The sequence below is a fragment of the Ovis canadensis genome, chromosome 4 (genome assembly GCF_042477335.2).
Source record: "Ovis canadensis isolate MfBH-ARS-UI-01 breed Bighorn chromosome 4, ARS-UI_OviCan_v2, whole genome shotgun sequence".
Taxonomy (NCBI): Eukaryota; Metazoa; Chordata; class Mammalia; order Artiodactyla; family Bovidae; genus Ovis; species Ovis canadensis.
Window position 1 is genome coordinate 95,569,943 of NC_091248.1, and position 26,631 is coordinate 95,596,573.

Sequence of the window (26,631 nt, forward strand, 5' to 3'; positions counted from 1 at the left end):
CCAACACCTCAAGAGGCCTTGTTGCTTCTGCTGTTGTCTTTTTAACTAGTGTTTAAAGATCACATGTAGGAAAGAAAGCCTCTCTAGCTTGACAGGTGAAAAAGATGAGGAAGAGATCCAAGACACTCCTTGCAGCCAACAGCCAACCCCAATCAGTCAAATGAGTGAGGCCATCCTAGTCTTTCTAGCCCAGATAACCATCTAACTGAAAACATCCACATAAACGGGCTCCTCCAAGTCCAGCAGAACCACCCAGTCAACCCTCAGAATTGCCATAATAATAATAATAATAATAATAATAATAAATCATTGATGTTTCAAAACAGGGGCTTGAAAACTATGACCAACGGAGCACATTTAGTCCACCTCTTCCTGTACAGCCCTTGAGCTAAAAATGAATACCTTACGGAACTAGGAAAAGAAGGACAAACTGAGCCCAAAGTTAAAGAAGAAAGAAAACAACAAAGATTAGAACAGAAATAAATGAAGGAGAATAGAAATTAAGGAAATTAATCTCACTTATAATAGAATCAAAAACAACAAAATATTTAGAATAAATTGGCATGAAGAGGAGAAAGATCTCCACTATGAAAATTATAAGGTACTGATGAAAGAAAATAATAAAAACACAAATAAACAAAAAAGTATTTCATGTTCATGGATTAGAAGAATTAATATTGTTAAAATGTCAATACCATCAAAAGCCATCTATAAATTCAATTCAAATTCTATCAACATCCCAATGACATCTTGTTACAGAAGTAGAAAAACACTTCTGAAATTTATATGAAACCACAAAAGACCCTGAGTAGCCAAAGAAATCCTGACAAAGATCAAAACAGGAGGTATCACACTTCTTGATTTCAAGCAATGCTATAAAGCTGTAGTCATCAAAACAATTTGGTACTGGCATTAAAAACAGACAAAAAGACCAGTGGAATAGAAAGGAGAGCCCAGAAATACACCTGAGTGTATATGGTCAATTAATACTTCAAAGGTGAGCTAAGAATACTCAATGAAAAAGAGACAGAGTTTTAAATAAATGTAACTGGATATTCACATGTAAAGGAATGAAACTGTGCCTGTATCTTACACCACTCACAAATATTAGTTTAAATGAATTAAAGACTTAAATGTAAGATCTGAAACCATGAAAGTTCAAGATGAAAACACAGAGAAATAAAGCTCCTTGACATTGGTGCTGGCAATGATTTTTTTGATATGACACCTAAACTACAAGAAACAATATTGAAACAAACAAGTGGGACTGTATCGAACTGCTTCTGCACAATGAAAGAAACCATCAACAAAGTGAAAAGACAACCTGTGGAATGGGAAGAAAAATTTGCAAACTATATACATGAAAATGGGTTAATATTCAAAATATATAAATAATTCATTAAATACCAAAATCCAAATAACCCAATTTAAAAAAATAGGCAAAGAGCCTGAATAGATATGTCTCTAAAGAATTCATACAGATGGCCAAAAGGCGCATGAAAAGATACTTAACATCACTAGTCACCAAGAAAATGCAAATTAAAGCCACAATAAGACATCAAGTTATGCTTGTTAGAATGGCATCATCAAAAAGAAAGAAATGACAAATGCTGTCATACCTGTGAAGAAAAGGGAACTCTTTTGGACTGCTGGTGGGCTTGTAAATTGGTAAGCACTATGGAAAATGCTATGGAGGATCCTCAAAAGGTTAAAAATAGAAATATCACAGTTTAGTTCAGTTCAGTTCATTTCAGTCACTCAGTCATGTCTGACTCTTTGTGACACCATGAATCACAGCACGCCAGGCCTCCCTGTCCATCACAACTCCCGGAGTTCACTCAGACTCACGTCCATCGAGACGGTGATGCCATCCAGCCATCTCATCCTCTGTCGTCCCCTTCTCCTGCCCCCAATCCCTCCCAGCATCAGAGTCTTTTCCAATGAGTCAACTCTTCGCATGAGGTGGCCAAAGTACTGGAGTTTCAGCTTTAGCATCATTCCTTCCAAAGAAATCCCAGGACTGATCTCCTTCAGAATGGACTGGTTGGATCTCGTTGCAGTCCAAGGGACTCTCAAGAGTCTTCTCCAACACCACAGTTCAAAAGCATCAATTCTTCTGCACTCAGCCTTCTTCAAGTCCAACTCTCACATCCATACATGACCACAGGAAAAACCATAGCCTTGACTAGACGGACCTTAGTCGGCAAAGTAATGTGTCTGCTTTTCAATATGCTATCTAGGTTGGTCATAACTTTTCTTCCAAGGAGTAAGCGTCTTTTAATTTCATGGCTGCACTCACCATCTGCAGTGATTTTGGAGCCCAAAAAAGTAAAGTCTGACACTGTTTCCACTGTTTTCCCATCTATTTCCCATGAAGTGATGGGACCAGATGCCATGAACTTCATTTTCTGAATGTTGAGCTTCAAGCCAACTTTTTCACTCTCCTCTTTCACTTTCATCAAGAGGCTTTTCAGTTCCTCTTCATTTTCTGCCATAAGGGTGGTGTCATCTGCATATCTGAGGTGATTGATATTTCTCCCAGCAATCTTGATTCCAGCCTGTGTTTCTTCCAGTCCAGCGTTTCTCATAATGTACTCTGCATATAAGTTAAATAAGCAGGGTGACAATATATAGCCTTGATGTACTCGTTTTCCTATTTGGAACCAGTCTGTTGTTCCATGTCCAGTTCTAACTGTTGCTTCCTGACCTGCATACAGATTTCTCAAGAGGCAGATCAGGTGGTCTGGTATTCCCATCTCCTTCAGAATTTTCCACAGTTTATTGTGATCCATACAGTCAAAGGCTTTGGCATAGTCAAAAAAGTAGAAATGGATGTTTTTCTGGAACTCTCTTGCTTTTTCCATGATCCAGTGGATGTTGGCAATTTGATCTCTAGTTCCTCTGCCTTTTCTAAAACCAGCTTGAACATCAGGAATTTCACAGTTCACATATTGCTGAAGCCTGGTTTGGAGAATTTTGAGCATTCCTTTACTAGCATGTGAGATGAGTGCCATTGTCCGGTAGTTTGAGCATTCTTTGGCATTGCCTTTCTTTGGGATTGGAATGAAAACTGCCATTTTCCAGTCCTGTGGCCACTGGTGAGTTTTCCAAATTTGTTGGCATATTGAGTGCAGCACTTTCACAGCATCATCTTTCAGGATTTGAAATAGCTCAACTGGAATTCCATCACCTCCACTAGCTTTGTTCATAGTGATGCTTTCTAAGGTCCACTTGAATTCACATTCCAGGATGTCTGGCTCTAGATGAGTGATCACACCATCGTGATTATCCAGGTCATGAAGATCTTTTTTGTACAGTGTATTCTTTTTTGTTCCGTGTATTCTTGCCACCTCTTCTTCTTCTTTTTTTTTTTTTTAGTTTTTTATTTTTTTAATTTTAAAATCTTTAATTCTTACATGCGTTCCCAAACATGAACCCCCCTCCCACCTCCCTCCCCACAACATCTCTCTGGGTCATCCCCATGCACCAGCCCCAAGCATGCTGCACCCTGTGTCAGACATAGACTGGCGATTCAATACTTACATGATAGTATACATGTTAGAATTCCCATTCTCCCAAATCATCCCACCCTCTCCCTCTTCCTCTGAGTCCAAAAGTCCGTTATACACATCTGTGTCTTTTTTCCTGTCTTGCATACAGGGTCGTCATTGCCATCTTCCTAAATTCCATATATATGGGTTAGTATACTGTATTGGTGTTTTTCTTTCTGGCTTACTTCACTCTGTATAATGGCTCCAGTTTCATCCATCTCATCAGAACTGATTCAAATGAATTCTTTTTAACGGCTGAGTAATACTCCATTGTGTATACTCCACCTCTTCTTAATATCTTCTGCTTCTGTTAGGTCCATACCATTTCTGTCCTTTATTGAGCCCATCTTTGCATGAAATGTTCCCTTGGTATCTCTAATTTTCTTGAAGAGATCTCTAGTCTTTCCCATTCTGTTGTCTTCCTCTATTTCTTTGCATTGATCACTGAAGAAGGCTTTCTTATCTCTTCTTGCTATTCTTTGGAACTCTGCATTCAGATGCTTATATCTTTCCTTTTCTCCTTTGCTTTTTGCTTCTCTTCTTTTCACAGCTATTTGTAAGGCCTCCCCAGACAGCCGTTTTGCTTTTTTGCATTTCATTTCCATGGGGATGGTCTTGATCCCTGTCTCCCATACAATGTCATGAACCTCATTCCATAGTTCATCAGTCACTCTATCTATCAGATCTAGGCCCTTAAATCTATTTCTCACTTCCAGTGTATAATCATAAGGGATTTGATTTAGGTCATATCTAAATGGTCTATCAATAATCCAGCAATTCCATAGCTGGGGATTCATCCAAAGGAAATGCACACACTAACTTGAGAAGATATTACATCCCAATATCTGGGGATTCATCCAAAGGAAATGAACACACCGACTTGAGAAGATATTTAAATCCCAATGTGCACAGCAGCATTATCTGCTATAGTCAATGCATGGAAACAAACTGTCCACAAATAGATAAATGGATAAAGAAATTGTGGTAAATACAGACAATGGAATATTATTCAGACATAAAAAGTGAGCAAGTCTTATGCTAAGTGAAATAAGTTGGACAGAGAAAGACAAATACTGTATGATCTCACTTGGATGTAGTACTTAAAAAAAAAAAAAAAAAAACTCAGAAAAAGAGACCAGACTTGTGGTAAACAGAAGCAAAGAGTAAAAGGAAGGGAAAGTGGAAGAAGGTATTCAAAAGGTATAAACTTCCAGCTATAAAATAAATAAATACTAGGAATGTAATATGTAACATGTTGACTATAGCTAATGCTGCTATATGATATGGAGGAAAATTGTTGAGAGTAAATTCTTTGTTCTCAATAAAAAATGGATACATTTAAAATGATTGAAGGAAATCAAAAGAATAATATCTCATAATGCATGAAAAATGTATGAAATTCAATTTTCAATGTCCATAGATAAAGTTTTTTTGGAATACAGTCACATTCATTCATTAAAGTATTCTCTATGGTTGCCATCTCACTGCAATAGTGAAGTAACTATGATATAGACTACAAAGTCCACAGAGCCTAAAGTATTTTCTATCTAACTCCATAGAAAAGGTTTTCAGATACATTTTAAAACAGCAAATTTTAGGATGGTTTGCTCTACCATAATAGTTAAATATGATTTTAAAATTTTCATCCCATGTCAAATTTTTTTGCTTACATGCTGTTTTACTTATTGAAATTTGGTAATAATTTTTAGAATATTTCATTATGGTTAGTTTTTGAACTAACTTTCTTGAAGTTTACTATTAATAATGTCTTCTTTGTAACCTAGTCTGTAATCAGTGTTTATAAATGCTGCATAGATAGACACTAAAACAAATATATGCTCTCTGTTAGCAGGTTGTGCAATGTGACCTATGTCTACTATTTCCACCTCATGAAATATACTAAATAAATCTTTTTATTTTTCTATTTTAGAAAAGGTATTTTAAATTATTACAAAATGATTATGTTTCTCACAATTTGTTTGTAATAGTTCTAAATGTCTATATTTTAGAACATATTTCTACATTTTAATGTGATTAAAAATAGCTTGGAACCACCAATTACTCTTATTTTCCAAATACAGTATATTATCAGTGACCACCAAAAAGGGCCAATCCCAGAGCCACAAAGATCCAGGCCAGCATTCTGATTTTCCTTTTTTGTTTCCCTTCATTAAATTGAACAGAGTACTGAGACTTAAATAAACTCAGACATTCCAATGTCTGGATTTTTCCTTTTCCAAAGTTAGCAAATGAGAAAAGAAAAACAATTCACAATAGAGGGAAGAAAAATCATTAAGAAAAACGCAAATTTATATAAACTGAAAGATTAAAAGTTTTGTGTGTGTGTGTATGCACGCCTGTGTGGGGCGGGGGTGGTGGTGTAGAATGTTCACTGAGTTTCTTTTCCTAGCCAAGATTATTCTAAACACAAAATTCCTAGTTATAAAAAAAGAGAAACAATTGCCCTGTGAGTACTATGGAAAAGGCATTGATAATCAAGATATTCCAATTTGAGCCTCACCTGTGAGCTGTGTGATATTGGGAAAAACATATTAAACTAGAACTAAGGTAGGTCTAGTCTGGCTTTGGAAGCAGTGAGCAGCTTGCCAAAACTACTGTGAACTGTCCAGGTGAAGACGGCGAGGAACAGCTGGTCACTAGGGAATGTTCCAGGATGCTGGACAGCTGGTGGAAATCAGAGCTCAGCAGGCATGTCAGCTGTCAGCACTGGGAAAGAGGTGGAGTCAGCTCTTCCTAGAAACATCAGTTGGTGTAAGATCAAAGGACCAAGGAAGGCCTATGCTGCAAAGCTCAAGCTATGAAGAGATAAGCATAGGACCCAAGTGGGGGGGGAGGCAAAGTTATTACAGAACAGAACTCAGTCTGAGCCAAAGGCAGGCAGGAAATTGGGCAGGGCAGGAATGAGTCTGGGAGTCTGAGTGTCAGGAGACCGAGTCAAACTCCAGATTCTCTATCCAATTCAAAAGTCAAGAGCAAAAGAAGGTCAGCCAACAAAGTCTGGGGAGCTGTGCCTACATCCTTCTAAAAGGAAAGCCTTTCAAGCTTTGTGGAATCTCCCACCAGATTTCAAGGGGTTTCTGGTCATGATGCCATTAAATTCCAAGTTCTTATACATAGGAAGGGGTTAAGTTCTATGATATCCCAAGTTCTATCCAGCTCTCCAAGTGTTTAGGACTCTAACATTCTATAAATCTAAAAATATACATTAAGTTCCAATGGAGAGATGAGGGTATTAAATGTTTTATCCAGGGAAAGAGAGTTTACTGGACACCCTCCCTCCACCATCATCCACCCCACCCCCCGCCCCGCACATACATATAAATATCCCACCCCTACCACCTAATTCTTTCTACTAAAAGGCAGTGTGGAATGGTTTATAGCCCTCCTGGAAAAAAGGAGGAGGAAAGTAGGAGTGGGATGACATTCCATTCCACCCTGACTCACTTAAAGACATCATTTGATTCTCAGTCACAAAGAATTCTCTTAACAGGGTGGAAAGAGCCCTGGTCACAAGGAGCTTGTTTGGAGTTGCAGTGGGTCCTTTTGCATTCTGTAAGCCAAAAGGATGCGTTCCAGGACTGGGTTTCTTTCATTCTTTCTCCCTCCAAGCTGATTTTATAGTAACAACACATAGCCACTTAAATCTATTTCCAAATAACCAACATTCAGAAAATGTACCACATAAAATATAGACATTTTACAAGGGACCATCTATTAGCTGATAATGGCAGAGCTGCCATGGAATGCATAAGAAAACAAATGTGACCCTCAGCAAACGTCAGATCCATTTATCCAAATCAGCCCTCTGTAGTACATGCCAGATAAACCTTCAATGATACAATTTGAAGCTTTATGCAAGGTTTAGGGGGAGGTTGCAATAAACTAAATATGTAGGTTGAGGACATATATAAATCACATAAAATTCAGCCTCATAAGATACTAATAGAAGTCAGGGAGTGGGGAAAAGGCTGGCAGAAGAGATTTTAAAGTGGGATCACATGCGAAAGAGAATATTAGACCAACATAAAAGTTTCCGTGGGAGAAAACAATAAGTTTCTCTATGTTATATTAAAAACATGTAGACATGGGAGAGTCAAAGATTGCCAGGTTTAGAAAGGGGAGGAATTAATCAGGGTTAAAAGAGACTTTCAGAGCCTCCAAGCCCTGGCAAAAGTGTCAGTGAGGAAACTTAATCTCTGAGGTCCCTGACTGCTCTCAGCCTTCATTCTGCTTTTCACCCACCTTAGGCAGCCAGGGCTTTGGTGAATTCTCCACTTTTCCCATATTAAAATCTAGTCTGATGAAAAGGCCTGGGAAATTTTATTAACTCTAAGGAATAAGACTTCATGCTTTAACTCCTCCTGTGCTATTCCAAGCTTCAGAGTGAACCAAATTTTAAGTCCCTCAAATCTATAATTGTAGAATTTCTGAAACCAGCAAACTATGTATAAGGAACAGTTATATTCCGTGGTTCCTTGTACCTCGCCCAAATCCAGCCTTATTGTCCAGCCTGGCTTCCTGGCTGACCTCAACAGGACACTGCAGCGCAAGTCCATCACCCGGCACGGCTCGCTCTCCTCCTCCCTCGTGTCTAGAGCAGAACCCACAGCCACCATGGATGACATGGCATTGCCCCCGCCACCTCCTGAACTGCTTTCTGAGCAGCAGAAAGCCGCTTACGGAGGCAGTCATATATCAGGCTATGCAACGTTGCAGAGAGGACCGCCTCCCGCTCCCCTCAAGAGAGACCAGAACACCAAGCTCTCAAGAGATTGGTAGCTACTGTAGGATTTTATTTTCATGCAATCTGTAATCAGTTCTACAATCAGCTCACCTGATCATCTGTGAATTCAGGTGTTCAGAGCCTCCCAGTATGTCGTTGTTATTCAGGTAGTGTTCAGCTCTGTGTGTGTACACATGTGTGGGTACACACATAACTATACATATATAGATAGGTAGCGTGTGTATCGGAGAAGGCAATGGCACCCCACTCCAGTACTCTTGCCTGGAAAATCCCACGGAAGGAGGAGCCTGGTAGGCTGCAGTCCATGGGGTCACTAAGAGTTGGACACAACTGAGCGACTTCACTTTCACTTTTCACTTTCAGGCACTGGAGAAGGAAATGGCAACCCACTCCAGTATTCTTGCCTGGAGTATCCCAGGGATGGGGGAGCCTGGAAGGCTGCAGTCCATGGGGTCGCGAAGAGTCGGACACGACTGAGTGACTTACTTCACTTTTCACTTTGTAGCTCTTTTATATTATATCATATAGGCAGACACTGATAAAACCCTTCCTGTTCTTTAAGCAAACCACTGTTCAATGAAGCCTTCCTGTAAAAAGGCAAAACCCACCTAGGAAGGTGATACATGATATCTACCTATTATTTAATAGTAAAAGAGTCCAAATTGTGAAAGGCAGGATAAGGACAGGAAGGTGGGGCCATGGAAGGCAGATAGAAGGATGGACTGAAATGAGGATTTAAGACAAGGGTAGGGGAAAGGGCAAGAGATAAAAATATGCGGTGCTTTTATTTTTTTACTATAAATTTAAATTAAGGATACTTGAGCTTTCCTGGTGGCTCAGACAGTAAAGAATCTGCCTGCAATGCAGTAGACCTGGGTTCGATCCCTGGGTTGGGAAGACCCCCTGGAGAAGGGCATGGCAACTCACTCCAGTATTCTTGCCTGGAGGATTCCCATGGATAGAGGAGCCTGGAGGGCTACAGCCCATGGGGTAGCAAAGAGTCAGACACGACTGAGCAACAAAGCACGAGAACAATAGATGTTATTCAACAGAAGGTAAAGTCAACAGCTTTCAGGAAGCCCAGAGATACCCGTTAAAACTTTGAAAAACTTAACCATAAAAATGACACAGGAAAACTCATGGATACATTTTATTTCAGAGTTCAAAGCCCCTGACTGAAGCTCTTCATAGAGGCTATTAACACCGCATAGCAACTGAGAAACACACTAAAGTGTTTCATTATTTATGAAGGTACAACCACAAATGCATGGAATAATTTAAGTGGAATGTTCACAAGTTCCAAATTCATTGCCTACACTGAAAAACAGTACTTCTTGAAAGGGAATAGTATATGAGCTATTAAGGCCCACTTTGGGTTTGAAAAAAAGAAAAAGAAACTGTCATTAACATCATTGTACAAAATTAAATGTATTCCTGAATCTTGTGAGGTATTTTTAATTTTTTTAAGTTGAACAGAAATAATTTATTTAGCTGCAACAGGGTCATACAGGCCAAGTAGAATGTCATGCTTTATTTCTGCTAAAATTAAATCAAATCAGTACAATAACACTAGTTATATCATACTAATCAGAATCTGATTGGCAGTTAAAAGAAACTTTATTAAATAAAAATTGTGAAAGGTAATTCATATAATAATTACAGTTTGGATGAGAAAAATATCAAAACATGGCATCTATGAATAAAAAAAGATATAGAGGAACTCTGGTGGCAAAAAATTAGGATTTTATGATTCTTAAGGATTGAGATTCTCCTATAATACACTGAACACTGTCATATGCCAAGGGCTGTGCTGGCAGCTTTCATGCCTGTTCTGTTCTTTAATTCTCACCATGATGTCGGTCAGAGAAGGTGATGGCACCCCACTCCAGTACGCTTGCCTGGAAAATCCCATGGGCGGAGGAGCCTGATAGGCTGCAGTCCATGGGGTCGCAGAGTCGGACATGACTGAGCGACTTCCCTTTCACTTTTCACTTTCATGCATTGGAGAAGGAAATGGCAACCCACTCCAGTGTTCTTGCCTGGAGAATCCCAGGGATGGGGGAGCCTGGTGAGCTGCCGTCTATGGGGTCGCACAGAGTCGGACACGACTAAAGCAACTTAGCAGCAGCAGCATGATGTAGGTATTGTTAGACACACTGTATACAAGAGAACCTGAGGCTCAGAGCAATCAGAGGATTTGCTCAAGTCCACAGAGTTAGTGGAAGACTCTGGTTTTCAGGTCTTTTGATATTCTGTGATCATAACACAGGCCTCCTAGATGTGTTTAGAAAAAGTTGTCATTTCTAGCTACCACTGCTCTCCTCTTTTTACTTTACCTGACATTGGGTCTTTTTCCGTTAGCCGGTTTGCCAAATTTGGATGGCTTTGCCTCCCCCTTATTAATTCATGTGTTCACTAACTCAAAGAACACCTAGTGTCAGGAACCTAAATATGCACTAGAAATAAAAATTTTTTAAATGACATCGTCTCTTATGATGTGTCAATGTAGGTGAATCAATTATAACAGATGTACCATTCTGGTGAGGAATGTTGATAGTGGAGAGGCTGGGGGGAGGCAGGAAACAGGATAGCAGAGGGTATATGGGAACTCTTCGTGCCTCCCTCTCAGTTTTGCTATAACCTAAAGCTGCTCTAATGGAGAAGGCAATGGCACCCCACTCCAGTACTCTTGTCTGGAAAATCCCATGGACGGAGGAACCTGGTAGGCTGCAGTCCATGGGGTCACTAAGAGTTGGACACAACTGAGCGACTTCACTTTCACTTTTCACTTTCAGGCATTGGAGAAGGAAATGGCAACCCACTCCAGTGTTCTTGCCTGGAGAGTCCCAGTGATGGCAGAGCCTCGTGGGCTGCCATCTATGGGGTCGCACAGAGTTGGACACGACTGAAGTGACTTAGCAGCAGCAGCAACAAACCTTTTATAAAAAAATCTTTGAAAATCAAAAGCTAGTCTCTGCCTTAAGAAATTTACTGTCTTGTGAAGGAGGAGGATGAATGACAGTTGAGTGTAATAGATGCTTTCACATAGCAACATAGGAGGAGCCACTTAAAACAGACAAATGACAGAAAAAACTCCCAAAATTTGTGCTCATTTTAAAGAACAAAGGAACTTCATCGTTTTAGTGAAAAGCATTGAGCATATGTGAAGACACAGCAGATTAAAAGACCAGGCTAAATTATAAGATGGTTCTAGGCAAAAGTGGGAGAGGCAATTACATATGTTAAGATAAATAGTTTAAACTATCCTCAAAGCTGTGGGGACTCTATGAAAGATCTAGTCAGGGTAGTGAAATGACCAAATTTGCCTAATGGAGCCAAGATGTCAGGTTTTAAAAGTTAACATTATATTTAGGCATCTTTGAAGTCACAAGCCTTCCATCAACAGCCCCCAAAATGTTCCAGGTCCAACTCTCCAATATTCTGAACAAGTCTATTTGAAAATGACCTGACATCAAATTTAAAGAGATGAAGCTCTTTTATAAGTTCTGGATTCAGTTCAACAAATATTTGTTTAGTACCTCTGTTTAGAAGGCTCTGAAAGAAGGCATTTAATTTCATGATATATTAATATAGAAAAGTCTAAAAATAAGTAGATATTCAATTACTTGACTTAAAACTCAGATCATTCTAAACCAAAAATAATGATTTATTTTACTGAAGGAATTGCCACAGTACTTTAAAAATAAAAGGTAATTTATCTGACACTGTCATTTCATTTATGACAACCTAGGACAACCAACATTTTAGGAGTGCCTTCACCAGGACTGTACTGACATACACTTCCTTAATATGTGTGGCATTTTTCAAAAAGCAATTTAAAAGTTGTTATCAGTTTTTCTCCAAGCTACTTTCTTTTCTTCTCCTATGATTAATTTTTTTCTCTGTATAAAATTATATTCAGTTTGATATTTCCTCTTTTGAACTATTTTTTTTCTTTACCTGCCTATTTCTATTTGTCCCTTAAGACTCATTTCAGGTGACACTGCCTACAGGAAGCCTTCCCTGACTTGCCCAAATTGAGGGAACTGCCCCTTCTCTGAGCTCCTAGCACCCTGCGTGTATGTGCACAGTGCCACTTCACATGCACTACTTAGTTCATTGCTTTATTTGTTTGTTTTCCTACTTAGACCAAGGGCCCACCACTTCTATCATCTCTGCATCTACAGGACAAGGGCATATAGTCAGTGGCCGCTAGAAATGAAGAGAGGAAGGGGGAGGAATAAAGGGAATTGTATTTCTATTTTCCCCTTCATTTCTCCTTTCCTTCATCTTCATGTCTTCCTACTGTTTCTCCCCAGCTACTAATACATCATCTTAATCTTTCTCTTCTTAGCATCAATACACATCGTGATTTTCAGTCTCTCCTGCAAGGTCTGAACTATTGCAAAAATGCTGGTCCTGCATGTGGGTGGGACAGGATGAGGAGTTTGTTGCTCCTTAGCTTTGCAAAGAAGGGGTTTGTTGTAACAGGCCCTGGATGAGTCTCCATTATATCTCTTCTTTTGTGTTTTAGCTGGGGACTGACTTTTAACATGCTTTAGCTTCATCTCATTTTTGGTCTTAGCAGCTGGGTAAACAGACTTTCTGCAACACCCTGGATAAAATGGCAAGCTCAAGGGGAAAGCCTTCCACCTTTAAATTAAAAAAAAAAATGTGCTTGGGGCGACAGTTGAGGAATAGTAACACCTGAGAGCACTTGAGGGGGATTGTGTGTGTGCTGGCTGTGGAAAACCCAGCTGATGACAAAAACATGCAGCTGCCTTCCTGAATGGGCCGGACCATGCTCAGAGAGTAGCATCAAACTGAATTTAGCAAGAATAACAGAAAAGTGAGGTAAGTGACTGACATTTTTGGTAGGCACTTTCTAAAGAATTTATGAATTTCAGAGAACTCAAAGAGAATTACCAGGTTCTAAAACATTTAAATAAATGTTTGCCATAGCCAGGAAAGTTACTTTGGGAAATTACTCAGGAAATTAATCGAAACTTGGTAAAAATGCTTTGGATGGAAGATTTTGAAACCCAAGAGGGAAACTTCATGTGTATTTAGGAGAGCAGGTTTTGTAAAAATGCATAAATGCTTCTGTTTCCACTTTCAGATATCAAGTTAGATGAAAGGGGTAAGAAGTTTTTTGTTTTTTCTTTTTTTAATAAACACTGTGAGTCCATCATAGTTGAGTTTTTTTTTTTTAAGTTGCCTAAAGTGCAAATTCACTCTAACAAATCCCTCTACGTTATTATATATTTTGAAGATTTTCTAAAACAGAAATATAGGTAGAGAAAAGTGTCTACAAGCATCAAGGGAAAGTTTTATGATGTAATATTTAATAGCAGACAAGAAAAAGCATGGCATATTCACATGGCAATGTAGCTAATGTTACCAAAAAAAACCATGCTCTTCTATAGAAATGATAGGAAAACCACACACACAAAACTTGTAGCATGTGTACTATAACATGCTCAAAGAAAGGACAATAAATAATTAACAATTAATAATTAACAGCCTGTAGTTGTAATACTTCTATGAAGCAAAATTTACAAAATGCTTATAAATATGAACAACTAACTTCTGAGGCATATCAAAACAAATGGTTTTATGGAAGAGGCCCTACAAGTCTTACAGAAAGTCTGCAAGGTTTATTCTAATGAAAATCCAGGAATATAGGAATTTTTATGTTGGTTTTTTAATGTCATTTTCCTAGGGCTCAAAACAGTCACTGGCATATAGTAGGTAGTCAATAAATGGGCTAAATAGATGAGTAAGAGAATGAACAATGGAGAAGCATGTTCCACTGAAACTCTTGAGTCCCTCAAGTCTCTTCATGTGATGAAGAATGACTCTGAGTTGCTCAAAAACTTTGAACTCTACCAGAGCTGGGAAAATAGGTGAAGGTGGTCAAAAGGTACAAACTTCCAGTTACAAGATAAATAACTCCTGAGGATATAATATAGAGCATGGTGACTTTGGGCTTCCCTGGTGGCTCAGCAGTAAAGAATCTGCCGGCAATGCAGGAGACATGGGTTCTATCCCTGGATCAGGAAGATCCCCTGGGGAAGGAAATGGCAACCCACTCCAGTATTCTCGCCAGGGAAATCCCATGGACAGAGAAGCCTGATGGGCTATAGTCCATGGGGCCACAAAGAGTCAGAAGTGACTTAGCTACTAAACAACACTGGTGACTATAGGTAATAATACTGTATTGTATTTGATGGTTGCTAAGAGAGCAGATCTTAAAAGTTCTCATCACAAGGGAAAAAAAAAGATTTGTAATTCTGATATGATAGATGTTGACTAAAACTTATTATGGTCATCATTTCAGAATATATACACATATCAAACCATTATCAGCATGCCTTAAACTAATACAACATTATATATCAATTATATCTCAATAAAATTGGACAGAAAAAAAAGATCTATCATTAGTTTAGACAGAAAATAGAAGTTGTTGATAAGCTAACTCATTTTATGGTCAAATACTTTCCTTTGTTTCTCAAGTTTAAGGAACTCCTTTATCATAAAGTCTATTGGAACTTTTTCAGCATGATGTTCCCGCCACCCGCTGCCCCCACTCTCTCTCTCTCTGAACTCACTTCTCTATATTATTCTTTATACTGAGAAAAGGTGGAAAGGAAAGGTCATGTCAGATTGTGGAAGGCCATAATGTCAGACCAAAACAGCCAGATAATCCTCTAATTAATATAGAGCCACTAATATTTTGAATATTATAAAAACATAAAATCATGAAAATGAGATATTTTTAACGTTCACAGAGACTTCTGAAAGCCAGGGCTTCCCTGGTGGCCCAGCTGGTAAAGAATCTGACTGCAACTCAGTAGATTCAAGCCCTGGGCCAGGAAGATCCCGTGGAGGAAAAAATGGCAATCCACTCCAGTATTCTCACCTGGAGAATTCCATGGACAGAGGAGCCTGGCAGGCTATAGTCCATGGAGTTGCAAAGAGTTGGACATGACTGAGCAACTAACACATACTTATAAAAGCCCAGTAATTAATGGTACTAATGAACCCATGGATATTTGTTCAGAAAAACAAATGAAAAAGTTATGAAAGGGACTAATATGCTAATCTTCGCTGGTCATTACTATTTGATCCACCATGGAGAAGACGAGACTTGAGAAGAGACTGAAGAACTGCATCCCACAAAGCACCACCAAAATAGATTCATACAGCAATTAAAGAGAGCAGGGACTCTGGCTCCCAGGCAACCAAGGGCACTGTAGTAGTAGTCTGTGTTTTAACTGCAGGCTGTATGATGATGGGACCTCCTCGATCAAGTTTCCTCTCTTAAGACTACCCTTTAGCCTGTTCTTTACAAGTTTGATTCCTAAAGTCTGAATAAAGACACAAGAACCTATGGGATCTAAAGTGCTGAAATTCCCACTTCTGGGTATATAAGAGTAGAAAGAAGAAGGTGTCAGGTTATTTAATTCACCCCAAAGAGAGAAATTAGAAATTAAACTGTTACAGATGATGTTCAAAGTCTGTACAGAGCAGAATTCTATAACAATTTAGCAAAGAATACAAGTTTTAGGACATAGGAAACCAATAATTTTGTGGTTCTTGAAGTTATAAAAGTGCTGACAATTCAGAAACAAGAGGACACTTGCATCTGTCTAGGTTTTGTATTTTTCTTGGGTCCACTCTTCTCACAGCATGGATATGATTTATTTAGACTATCAAAGAGCTTTTGATAAGGTTCTCACAAGTGTCTATTATTGAAACTTGGTAACCGTTGTGTGAAAGGAAAAAGTCATATTAATGAATTAAAAACTGCATGAGAGGCAAAGAGGCAAAAAGCAGAGCTAAATGGCCGATTCTCATTGGGTGAAAGGTTAATGACTGAGGGCTCTCTGGCTTTGCAGTAGAATCTGAGTTTTATTTAACTAATGACCAAAGAAGGGGAGCCCAATTCTCATTCCCCTCTTCTGTGCATATCAGTTCCACACACAGAGGCCCCATTGATTGAAGAAGGAGATACAGGCATTGTAGAGAAGTGCTTAAAATCCAGGAAAGACCAAGTAGGTAATGCTGACTCGTGTAGAAATTACCAAATAAGGGAACAGAAATAAATGTAACATTAGAAGTGTTTTGCTAAGAAGTTTTGTTTGTTTGTGTGTTTAATATTTTTTGATGTGGACCATTTTTAAAGTCTTTATTGAATTTGTTACAATATTGCTTCTATTTTATGTTTTAGTTTTTTGATCACAAGGCATTTGGGATCTTAGCTTCCTGAACAGGAATCAAACCTGCACTCCCTGCATTGGAAGGTGAAGTCTTAATCACTGGATTGCCAGGCAAGTCCCCTTGTTTGCCCTTCTTTTTTTTTAAGTAGGTCCTGGTTGATTATTACAAAGTATTGGCTATATTCCCCATATTGTTCAATACATCCATGTAGCCTATCTTGCACTCAATAGGCTATACCTCCTAGTCCCTGACTCCTATACAGCCCCTCCCCCACATCCTCACTGGTAATCATTAGTTTGTTCTATATATCTGTAAGCCTAAGAGGTTTGATATATGCTACATGGAAACACAAGGGCCTTTTTTAAAAGACAAGACATGGTATTTGAACAAAAGTTCTTAGTTTACTGGTGTGATGAAAGCAAACATTCCACACTGAAGAACAGTACATGTGGGTATTTAGATCCACAAAAAACACATTCTATTCCTTTAGACTGAGAAGTTTAGATGTAAACAGAAGTGAAACTGATAGGAAAAAGTATGAATTATTAATTTTTTCTAGGGAAAACTTGAAACACTGGTATAGGTTTTAACAAAAGCATAACCTGACATGAATGAAATAATTTAGAAATCAAATACTCTAACTGATTAGCATTAATCCTTTATGATCCATTATCTCGATCTGCCATTTTTAAAACATCATCATGACAAACTACACAGGAGAGACTCAGAAAAGCCAACAAACTCTTGACTAAACCTCCCTTGTCTCAGTTTCCTTAGCTGTAATGTAAGAATGATAGAACTTCTCTCACAGGATTATTATAAGGGTTAAATTAGCTTATATATAGAGAGAGTTTCATACAGTAAATGTAAAAAATGATGTTGAATTATTATTGCTCCTATTTATGATCAACTAAAGCCAAACACATACCATAAAGAAGCAACTTAATTCAAGTTATTGTGACTTTCTTATTTATATCATTGTTATGATACAGTACTTTATAAGACATGTAAAATTCTTTCAGACAAAATAAAACATAGCTTTAAAACATATTTCCACTAACCAATTCTGTGAAATGAAAGATACTTTTAAGTTAATCCAAGTAAGCTGAAGAGAACACCGAAAAATACCAGATAAATGCTAATAACATATTAATTCTTAAATGTACAGAGTAGAGCCAAGCTTACCGTGTTGATAATATTTCAATAAGTTCTTTTCTATTCTGTACCCGATGGTGGTTAGTTCTATACTTGGAATCATTGATCAGTTCAGGCAAATTCAAGATCTAAAAGGGAAAAATAATTTTAAAGTGTAAACCCACAAAATTTTTGTGTACCTGCCTCTGGGTACTAGAGTTCAGGGCCTACCACTCCATCCCCAAGACCATTCCTTGCTAGGCTTTATACCTCTTAACATGCATATTTATATAGGGAAGGATTCTAGGATAGGTTATACTGGTGATTGAGTTTGTCACCTTTAAGAAGTTTTTAACTACATTTAAGCAGGTATCTCCATATAGGAACACAGGAAAAGTTCTCAGACCTTCATAATATCTTGTATCTATTTATGAGAAGATAGGAACGGAGTTATTAGATCCTCACAGTAAGTCTTGTCTAGAGGAAACTGGGCTATGGGTACAAAATTGGGTAAAACAGACCTAATTCCAAGAACAAATATCATAAGTGCATGTCTGCACTTACATCAAGCCCATGATCAACATACATCTTGTAGGTACATCCCCTTATTTGTTCCACATGTAAATAAAATAATATTATCTGTCCCAGTAGTCCTATCCAGGATGTTGTACAAGGTGCTAAAATCAAGGGGAGGCAAACACACTGACCTCAAATGCTCACCATTAAAACAATGTCAAATTAAAAGATATTCTTCCTATAGAACTGTCACTATTTTTCTTTAATATGACTCCCTGAAGGAATAACAAATAGAAATGCTTTCATATACTTCCTCTTTTGCTCCTCCTCAATAAAGAGAAAATCTATCTTGTAAGTCCCAGTGGACATCTTGCAATTTTAACAAGATCATAATGAAAGTACCAAGTGGATTTGGAATGGAAAAGAAGTTTTAAAAAGAATGTGTGGAGGCAGTGTTTGGCAGTTGTGTTGGAAAGTCAGAAGGAGCATTTACGGGCTGGGGCAGGCCATGTGGCCTACAGAAAGTTTCACTACCTCTATTAATGTATTTGGTTTAAATATAAACACTTAATGGTTTCATTTGTTTCCCACAGTTTAAATAAAATCAAGCCATTAATCATCTTACAAAGGACAGAGAAGTGAAGAAGATTCCCTGAAGGAAAGAGAACATCTCAACAGTACAATTTCTCTTTCACATGTTCCACTTATTCATTTCCTTGAGGAATAATAAAGACAGCATTACTCTCCTGGATTTTAAAAAGTGACACTACATACAGTGCCCTTTCTAAAAATCTCCCTGTCACCATACCTGATCCCAGAATTGGCCTCAAGGCTTATCCAGGAATTAAGACCCACCCTCTTCTGCTAAGAGTGAATAAGTCATTTCAAGAAAAAGCAAGTGTCTTCACTAGCCCTCATGTTAAATTTATAAATGTGGTCTCACTCAGAATATACTGTAAGTGTCATAAAAAACTATTCAGTGTTTGCCCTCAATGGTAACTGGGATGCATTCATGTATCCTTCTTAATATTTGACTTATTAGACTTCCTTTCTCTTTGATAGTTGATGTTAAATAGTGGGCAAAGTAATGATCCTTCTGTCCCACTTTGCTAGCATTCAGAACTTTCTAGAGAGACTGCTTCAGGTGCTGTAGTCATAACTGTGCTTTAGGAACTTGAAATAGAATGCTGCCTGGGACAAAATGAAACAATGCAAGTGAAAGTACTTGAAACAGTAAGCATTACATAAATGTGAACTACTCCAAGTAGGTACTGTTTCTCCCCAAAGAAATAATAAAACATGTGTTTGTTCAAAAAAGAAGGATGAGGGCTTTTCTGGTGGTCCAGTGGTTAAAGTTCTGTGCTTCCAAGGCAGGGGCTGTGGGTTCAATCCCTGTTTGGGGAACTAACATTCCACACGCCACATGTATGAGCAAAAATAAATTTTTTTAAATAAAATTTTAAAAAAAATTTTGAAAAGAAGGATGGGAAAGGGGCGGGGGGGCATGCTAGGGTAGGTTATCTACTTAACTTTCGTTTCTCAAAGATATTCCCATCAGATATAGAATTCTGCATTGACAGCTCTTTCCTTTCAGCTCTTTAAACATGCTGTGCAACTTCTCTCTAGGTTCTGACAAGAAATCTTGTCAAGACAAGAAATCTGACAAGAGTTTCTGACAAGAAATCTGCAATCAATCAAGTCACGTTCCCCGAAAGGTAATAGGTCAGTTTCTCCAGGTGCTTTCAAATGTTTCTTCTTTAGTTTTCAGCAGTAATATTTTTATGTGCTTGGGCATGGATTTATGTGGATTTCTCTTGTGGGACTTGCTGAAATTATTAAATCTATAGGTTTCTATCATTCACTAAATTTGGGAAGTTTCCACCAATTGTTTCTTCAACTATTTTTTCAGTATGTTTTTTTTCTTCCCTCCTCCTGGGACTACAATGACATAAATGTTAGACTTTTTTGTTATTGTCCCACAGATCCTGGAAATGTGTTCTTTCTTTTATTTTGGGGAAGGAACTTTTTTCCTCTCTGTTGTTCAGAATGAATAATTTCTATTGGGTTTACCAGGAAGTTTGTTCAGGTTTCAGGTATGGAAAAACCCGAATGAACTTTTTGGTCAACCCAATATTTATTCTTCTTTAAGTCCCTTGACTTTCTCCTCTGTTACCTCCATTGTGCTACTGCGCTCACCTAGTGAGGTATTTGTTCTTGTATTTGGTGATTTTATTTTTCAGTTCTAAAATGTCTACTTGGTTCTTCTTCTTATCTTCTATTTCTGTGCCAGACATTTCTACTTTTCTAAATATTTATTTCAATAGTGTCAGCAATGCTTATTGGAGTATTTTTATAAATGCTGTTTTAAAATTTTCATGACTGCATTCCCACATCTGTGTCATCTTGGAAATGCCATTGTCTTTTCTCATGCAGGTTCTGGTTCTTCATAATCTGAGTAATCTGGAGTTGTATCCTGGATATTTTGAATATTATGTTACAAGCCTCTGGGTCTTATTTAAATCCTAAAGAAAACACTTGTTTTATTGTTTTTAGCAAGAAGTTCTCCTGGTTAGATCTAGACCACAAGTCCTAACTTACCTTCTACTTGCTTTGGTTCTAGTGTTAGTTCAGTTTTCAAAGCCTTTGCAGTGCTTTTGAATCAGTCCCACCTGTGACCCACTAAATGCTCATCCTGCCACCTGAGAAGCTGTCTATTTGTTAACACAGTTCTCAACAACTCTGGTGTCCTGATTAAGATCAGATCAATGCATATACAACTCAGCAGTGAGCACAGGAGTTCACAAACAACTTCACAGATCACTTTCTAAAGCTTTTCCACCTTGGCAACCTCTTTCCAGTTCCTCAGGGCTTCCCTCTGGTTACCCCACTCCTCAGCATAGTTCCAGGGCAGAGGCCAATCAGTGGGAGGACAGAGGAAAAATGCATCAAGGATTCACCCCTGCCTTTTAGAATCACAGCCCAGCAATAAATAGGAAAGGTCCCTTTCCTCAGAGTTCTGGCTCCTGCTCATCTGCTGCTGCCACTATAGGACTGCTTGGAGGCTGGGTTGTGAGGAAATGAGGAAGAGGGAAAAAATGTCTCCCTGACATTAGAGCTCACTTTCATGCTTGTTGCACCAGGAATAAGGGCATCTCCTGGAAGTCAGCTCTGTCCCCCTGTTCCCACATCCAGATTTCAGGCTGTGTTCATGTAAAGGAATAATCAGAGGGGGAAACTGGTAAACCTACTGCCAGTTTAGAGCTATTTCAAAATTCTGGTATTCTTTACTAATTTTCCTGCTACTGATTACTTTTCAAAGTCCTCGTATAGATGTTCCATGCATTCTGTACAGGTTTTATCACTGTGTCAAGTGAATGAGACAGGGAGAAATGTGCTAACTCCATTTTACCCACAACCAGAATCTGCATACTAATTAAGTCATACTAGAAAGGTCATTTATTAAGTTCATACTTTGAGCAAGGGACTGTACTGTCTTACTTACCTAATCTCTTCTAGAACCCCCAAAGTTATATATTAGTGCAGTTACATGTCATAATCTTCATTTAATCATGAGGACACAGATGCTTAGCAAAAATGACCTTGCCAGAGATCACCTGACTGGTTTCAAGACTCACAGAATGCCCTAGAATTATAATATCCTCAGACCACCTGCTATAAAATCAACTATACTGCTTATTAAAATTCAAGTTTCCTGTGCCCCACCTCACATACTTTGTCAAAATCTTTGGGGAAGGGGCTCAAGGAGATCTCCTATGCATGCAAAAGTTGAGAACCAATGATTATTGACTCCAACTAAAGAAACCTTCAGTCTATGTGACTTTTAAAAGGATGTCAGTATATTTCAAATAGGAATACCCATTAGTGTTGGCATCAATCAGCTTAAAATAGCTTACATATGCTCACATTCCCTGCTCTTCTGTATCACGTTAAGGGACATAAAATAGGATTTGTTATAAGCCACGGTTCAGTTTATATACAGGAAATTTTCTGAACCCCAATCCCCTGAACCCAAGGCTCTTACTCCCCTCTAATCCCTGACAATAACAGCATTCTAATAGGGCCCTCCCCAAGAAGTATTAACCAACCAGTATATCAAATTCTCTTTTCAAAAGAGAACTGGCATAAGTAAATTCTACTCGTTCATTGCAAACAATATTGCCATATTTCTCCCCAGAGGTAGAGCTGCCCTATCTTTCATGATGAACCTTACTTGGCAAAAGAATAATTTTGATAGGGATCAAAATTGTCATCACATTGGATCCTCATATTCTATAGGGCCAGATTGAATTATAACACCCTCAGTAATAAAAAGAGTTGAATTAAAAAAAAAAAAACTTAGAAAAACTCACTCAGTATAAATGGGATGGGGGAGAATCTTGAATCAAATAAAGAAAAGTGATTTTCTTCCCCTTAACAGAAAAGGTTTTTAGGACAAGTTTACATGTAAGGATATAATTATGAAGGTGAAAAAGTCAATCAGATTGCAATGTTTGCTCAAGATCCCTAGTAAATGATGTAGATAAAATAAAAATGCTATACACATAAAACTTTTCTTCCGAGGATCCCAAAGAGTTTTATAGATGCTGCCTTAATGGCTCATAACAGGGATTATCATTCCTACTCACATATGGTAAAAACAAGGTCAAGTATGCCATTCTCCAAGGCCCTCTCTGCTATTCTCTTTTTTAAAAAATGTGTCATAACACACCATAACAATAAGTCATATTTTAGTACTAAAACTTATGGTAAATATTCTGCTTTGAAATAAAAATCTTCTTCCAAAAAAAGGTTCTTATGGATATTTATGAGGAAGTTCAAAAGTTTCAAACTGATCAGCAGTAATGAATCAAAAATAAAAAGAATTCAGTGCAGTTATTTTCAACAGTGAAGAATATGTCAACCAGTAATTTCTACCCCCTCCCCATCCTGATTCTGGAGAGAGAAAACTCCAAAACATATGGCCCAGGAAAAAAAATCTGTCCTCGTTTATAGTGATGAACTGGCTTTTACATCTCTGCAGCCAGAGTACGCAAATGACTTCACAGGCAACAGCTTCCGTATGTTTTATATTTTTAACATTGACCATTCATAACAAAGGTTCTTTGATCCCAGATCAAATGTTTGAATCAATTTTCTCTACACTTACTCAGAGTCACCATTATAAAAGCTCTCCTCTTTCCTACCTCCAACCCTTCCTGCAATAGGAACTATCTCCATTTGTCACCTTCTCTGTGATACTTCCCACCCCTTTGCTGTGGTTTTTAGCTGTGCTCGTTAACCTCTCATATGAAAGAGGCACAGTAATAAATAATTTTTGTACATAATAAGTTAACTGCAGTAAATAAGACTCCTCCAGGGAATTCACAGCCATCTTTAATAAAACTAAAAGCTCATGGTAGTATGGTTAGTATAAATACAAAAACTTTCCCAACCAGAAAAGAAATCCTCAATAGGTAAGGCCTTTCCCTACATGTAAGAAAAATTAAAATTTACATATACATATATATATATATATATATATATATATAAACTAGATTATTGCCTGGGATTCGAACTCTAAAAAGTGAACTGAAAACTAAAACCTTAAATAAAAACAAAAAAAACAGAGATTGGATAAATAGTAAAAACATCAAATAAAAACATTATCTAAACAATGCTAAAAACTGAGAATATTTTCAACTTTACTGATTCCAAGACCTTTATTTTTATTTAGATCTTACGTAGGAGCAACATTTTTAACATGACAATTGCTAAAAAGTTAAAACATGAATTTTGTAGAAAGGTACTTATTAAACAAAGGCTACTTTGAAGAACAAATTTTCTAGAGGTAAATACATTGATAGTAGATCAATTATATTTGGGGCTAATTAGATCTTGTGGAGATTAAAACAGAAAAAGAAAGAAGAGAAAAAAATCCTGGTATTAAAAAGTCCTTTTTTCCGTCCATATCCTAGCTATCATAAATAATGCTGCAATGAACACAGGAGTGCATGCATATTTTCAAGTTAGTGTTGTCATTTTCTTCAGATATATACCTATAAGTGAAACTGCTGGGTCATATGGTGGTTCTATTTTTAAATATTTTCCATAGGGGCGACACCAATTTACAATCCCATCCACAGTGCACAAAGGTTCCCTTTTCTCCACATCCTTACCGACATTTGTTTTTCTTTTTTTTTTTTTTATAATAGCGATTCTGGACAAGTGTGAGGTAAGATCTCGTGGTTTTAATTGGCATTTCCCTGATGAGTCAAGACACTGAGCATCTTTTTTTTTTTTTACTTACTGCTACTGGTTTATTACAAAGGCCAAATGGAAGAGATGCACAGAGGTAGGAGAGTGCAGAGCTTCCATGCTCCACCACCCTCCCACCACCTTGATATCTTCATCAGAAGCTCTCTGAACCTTACAGTTCAAGGGTCTACACAGAGCTCAGTCTCCCCAGTCCTCTCCCCTCTTACTGGAGGTTGGTAGGTGGGGCTGAAAGTTCCAACCCTCTGATCAGCTGGTCTTTCTGGTGACCAACCCATCCCATCTAGGGGCCCCATCCTAAGTTACCTCAGCAAAATAAACTCAGATGTGATTGAAAGGGGCTTATTATGAAAAACAAGGGACACTTTCAAAACTCAGGAATTTTTTAGGAATTCTGTGTAAGGAATTGGGGACAACAGCTAAACATATTTTTGTATTTTACCACTTCATAGAAGTAGAAAGAACAAAGAAAAACCCACTTTTATCCTGGCATACATGCAAGCAAGCATGCTTGGTTGTGTCCAACTCTTTGTGGCCTCATGGACTGTAGCACACCAGGCTGCTCTGTCCATGGAATTTTCCAGGCAAGAATACTAGAGTGGTTTCCATTTCCTACTCCAGAGGATCTTTCCAACCCAGGGATCAAACCCTGTCTCCTGCACTGCCAGGTGGATCCTTTACCACTAAGCCATATAGTCTGTATTAGCACTATGGAATACTTCCAGGCTTTTTTGTGAATTTTGAATACTATGTTTATATTAGTATTACAAACATTTTATGTTAATATTTATATTGAAAAATCTTATTATGAGTATCACTCAGATCTCATCTTAAGGTTATTTCTTCAAAAAAGACTTTCCCCTGACAATCCAGTCACTATTTTAACACAGTAGTCTATTTTGAGTCTCTGCAAGGCACTTAATTAACCATGGATCATTTTGGAGTTTTATTTATTGTCTCTCTCCCACTGAGCATCTTTACATGTACCTATTAGCCATCTATATGTCTTCTTTAGAAAACGGTCTATTAAGAACTTCTGCCCATTTTTTAATTGGATTGTGTGATATTTTTTCCTATTGAGACATATAAATTCTTACCTATTTTGGATATTAACCTCTTAACAGATATATGATTTACAAATATTTTCTCCCATTCAGTAGGTTGCATTTTCATTTCATTAATGATTTCCCTTGCTATACAGAATCTCTTTATGTTGATATAGTTCCACTTGTTTATTTTTGCTTTTGTTGCCTTTGCTTGGTTTCACTGATCTTTTCTATTGTCTTCTTACTCTATTTCTACTCTGCTTTTGTTCTTCCCTTCCTTCTACAAATTTTGGGCTTTGCTTATTCTTTTTCTAGTTCCTTGAGTTGTAAATATAGGTTGTTTCTTCAAGTTTTTTGTTATTTCTTGAGGTACCCATTTTATCACTATTAACTTCCCTCTTAGAACTGCTTTCGCTACACTTTATAAGTTTTGGTATGTTGTATTTCCATTTTCATTTGTCTCAAGGTATTTTTTCATAATTTGGGGTACATTTTGGGGTTCCCAGGTGGTGCTAGTGGTAAAGAACCTGCCTGCCACTGCAGGAGACACAAGAGACACGCATTCAATCCCTGGGTCGGGAAGATCCCCTGCAGGAGGAAATGGTAACCCACTCCAGTATTCTTGGAGAATCCCATGAACAGAGGAGCCTAGCAGGCTACAGTCCATAGGGTGACAAAGAGTTGGACCTGACTGAAGTGTCTTACGTGCATTGATTTTTGGCTGTGCTGGGTCTCGGTTGCTGCATGAGCTTTTCTCTAATTGTGGAGAGTGGGGGCTACTCTCCAGTTGCAGAGTGCAGGCTTCTCATTGCAGTGGCCTCTCTTGTTGCAGAGCATGGGCTCTAGGACACGCAGGCTTCAGTAGCTGCTGCACATGAGCTCAGTACTTGCAGCTCCTGGGCTCTAAAGCACAGGCTCAGTAGTTATGGCCCACAGGCTTAGTTGCTCCACAGCATGTGGGATCTTCCTGGATCAGGGATTGAACTGTGTCTCCTGCATTGGAAGGCAGATTCTTTACCAAAGAGCCACCAAGGAAGCCCTCAAGGTTTTGTTTTGTTTTCTCTTTTTATTTCTTCATTGATACCAGTCATTTTTATAGTAACATATTATTTAATCTCCA

General features: G+C 38.0%; 1 protein-coding gene across 10 annotated transcripts in view; it reads right to left on the minus strand.

Moving 5' to 3' along the window:
* The window catches only part of SUGCT (succinyl-CoA:glutarate-CoA transferase), a 768,395-nt gene that overhangs the window by 458,327 nt on the left and 283,437 nt on the right, over nt 1-26,631 (minus strand). For all 10 annotated transcript variants that reach the window (XM_069588244.1, XM_069588239.1, XM_069588238.1 and 7 more), the window contains one exon: nt 17,728-17,825. In XM_069588244.1, the coding sequence (XP_069444345.1) occupies nt 17,728-17,825 (98 nt within the window). The remainder of the gene's footprint in view (nt 1-17,727; nt 17,826-26,631) is intronic.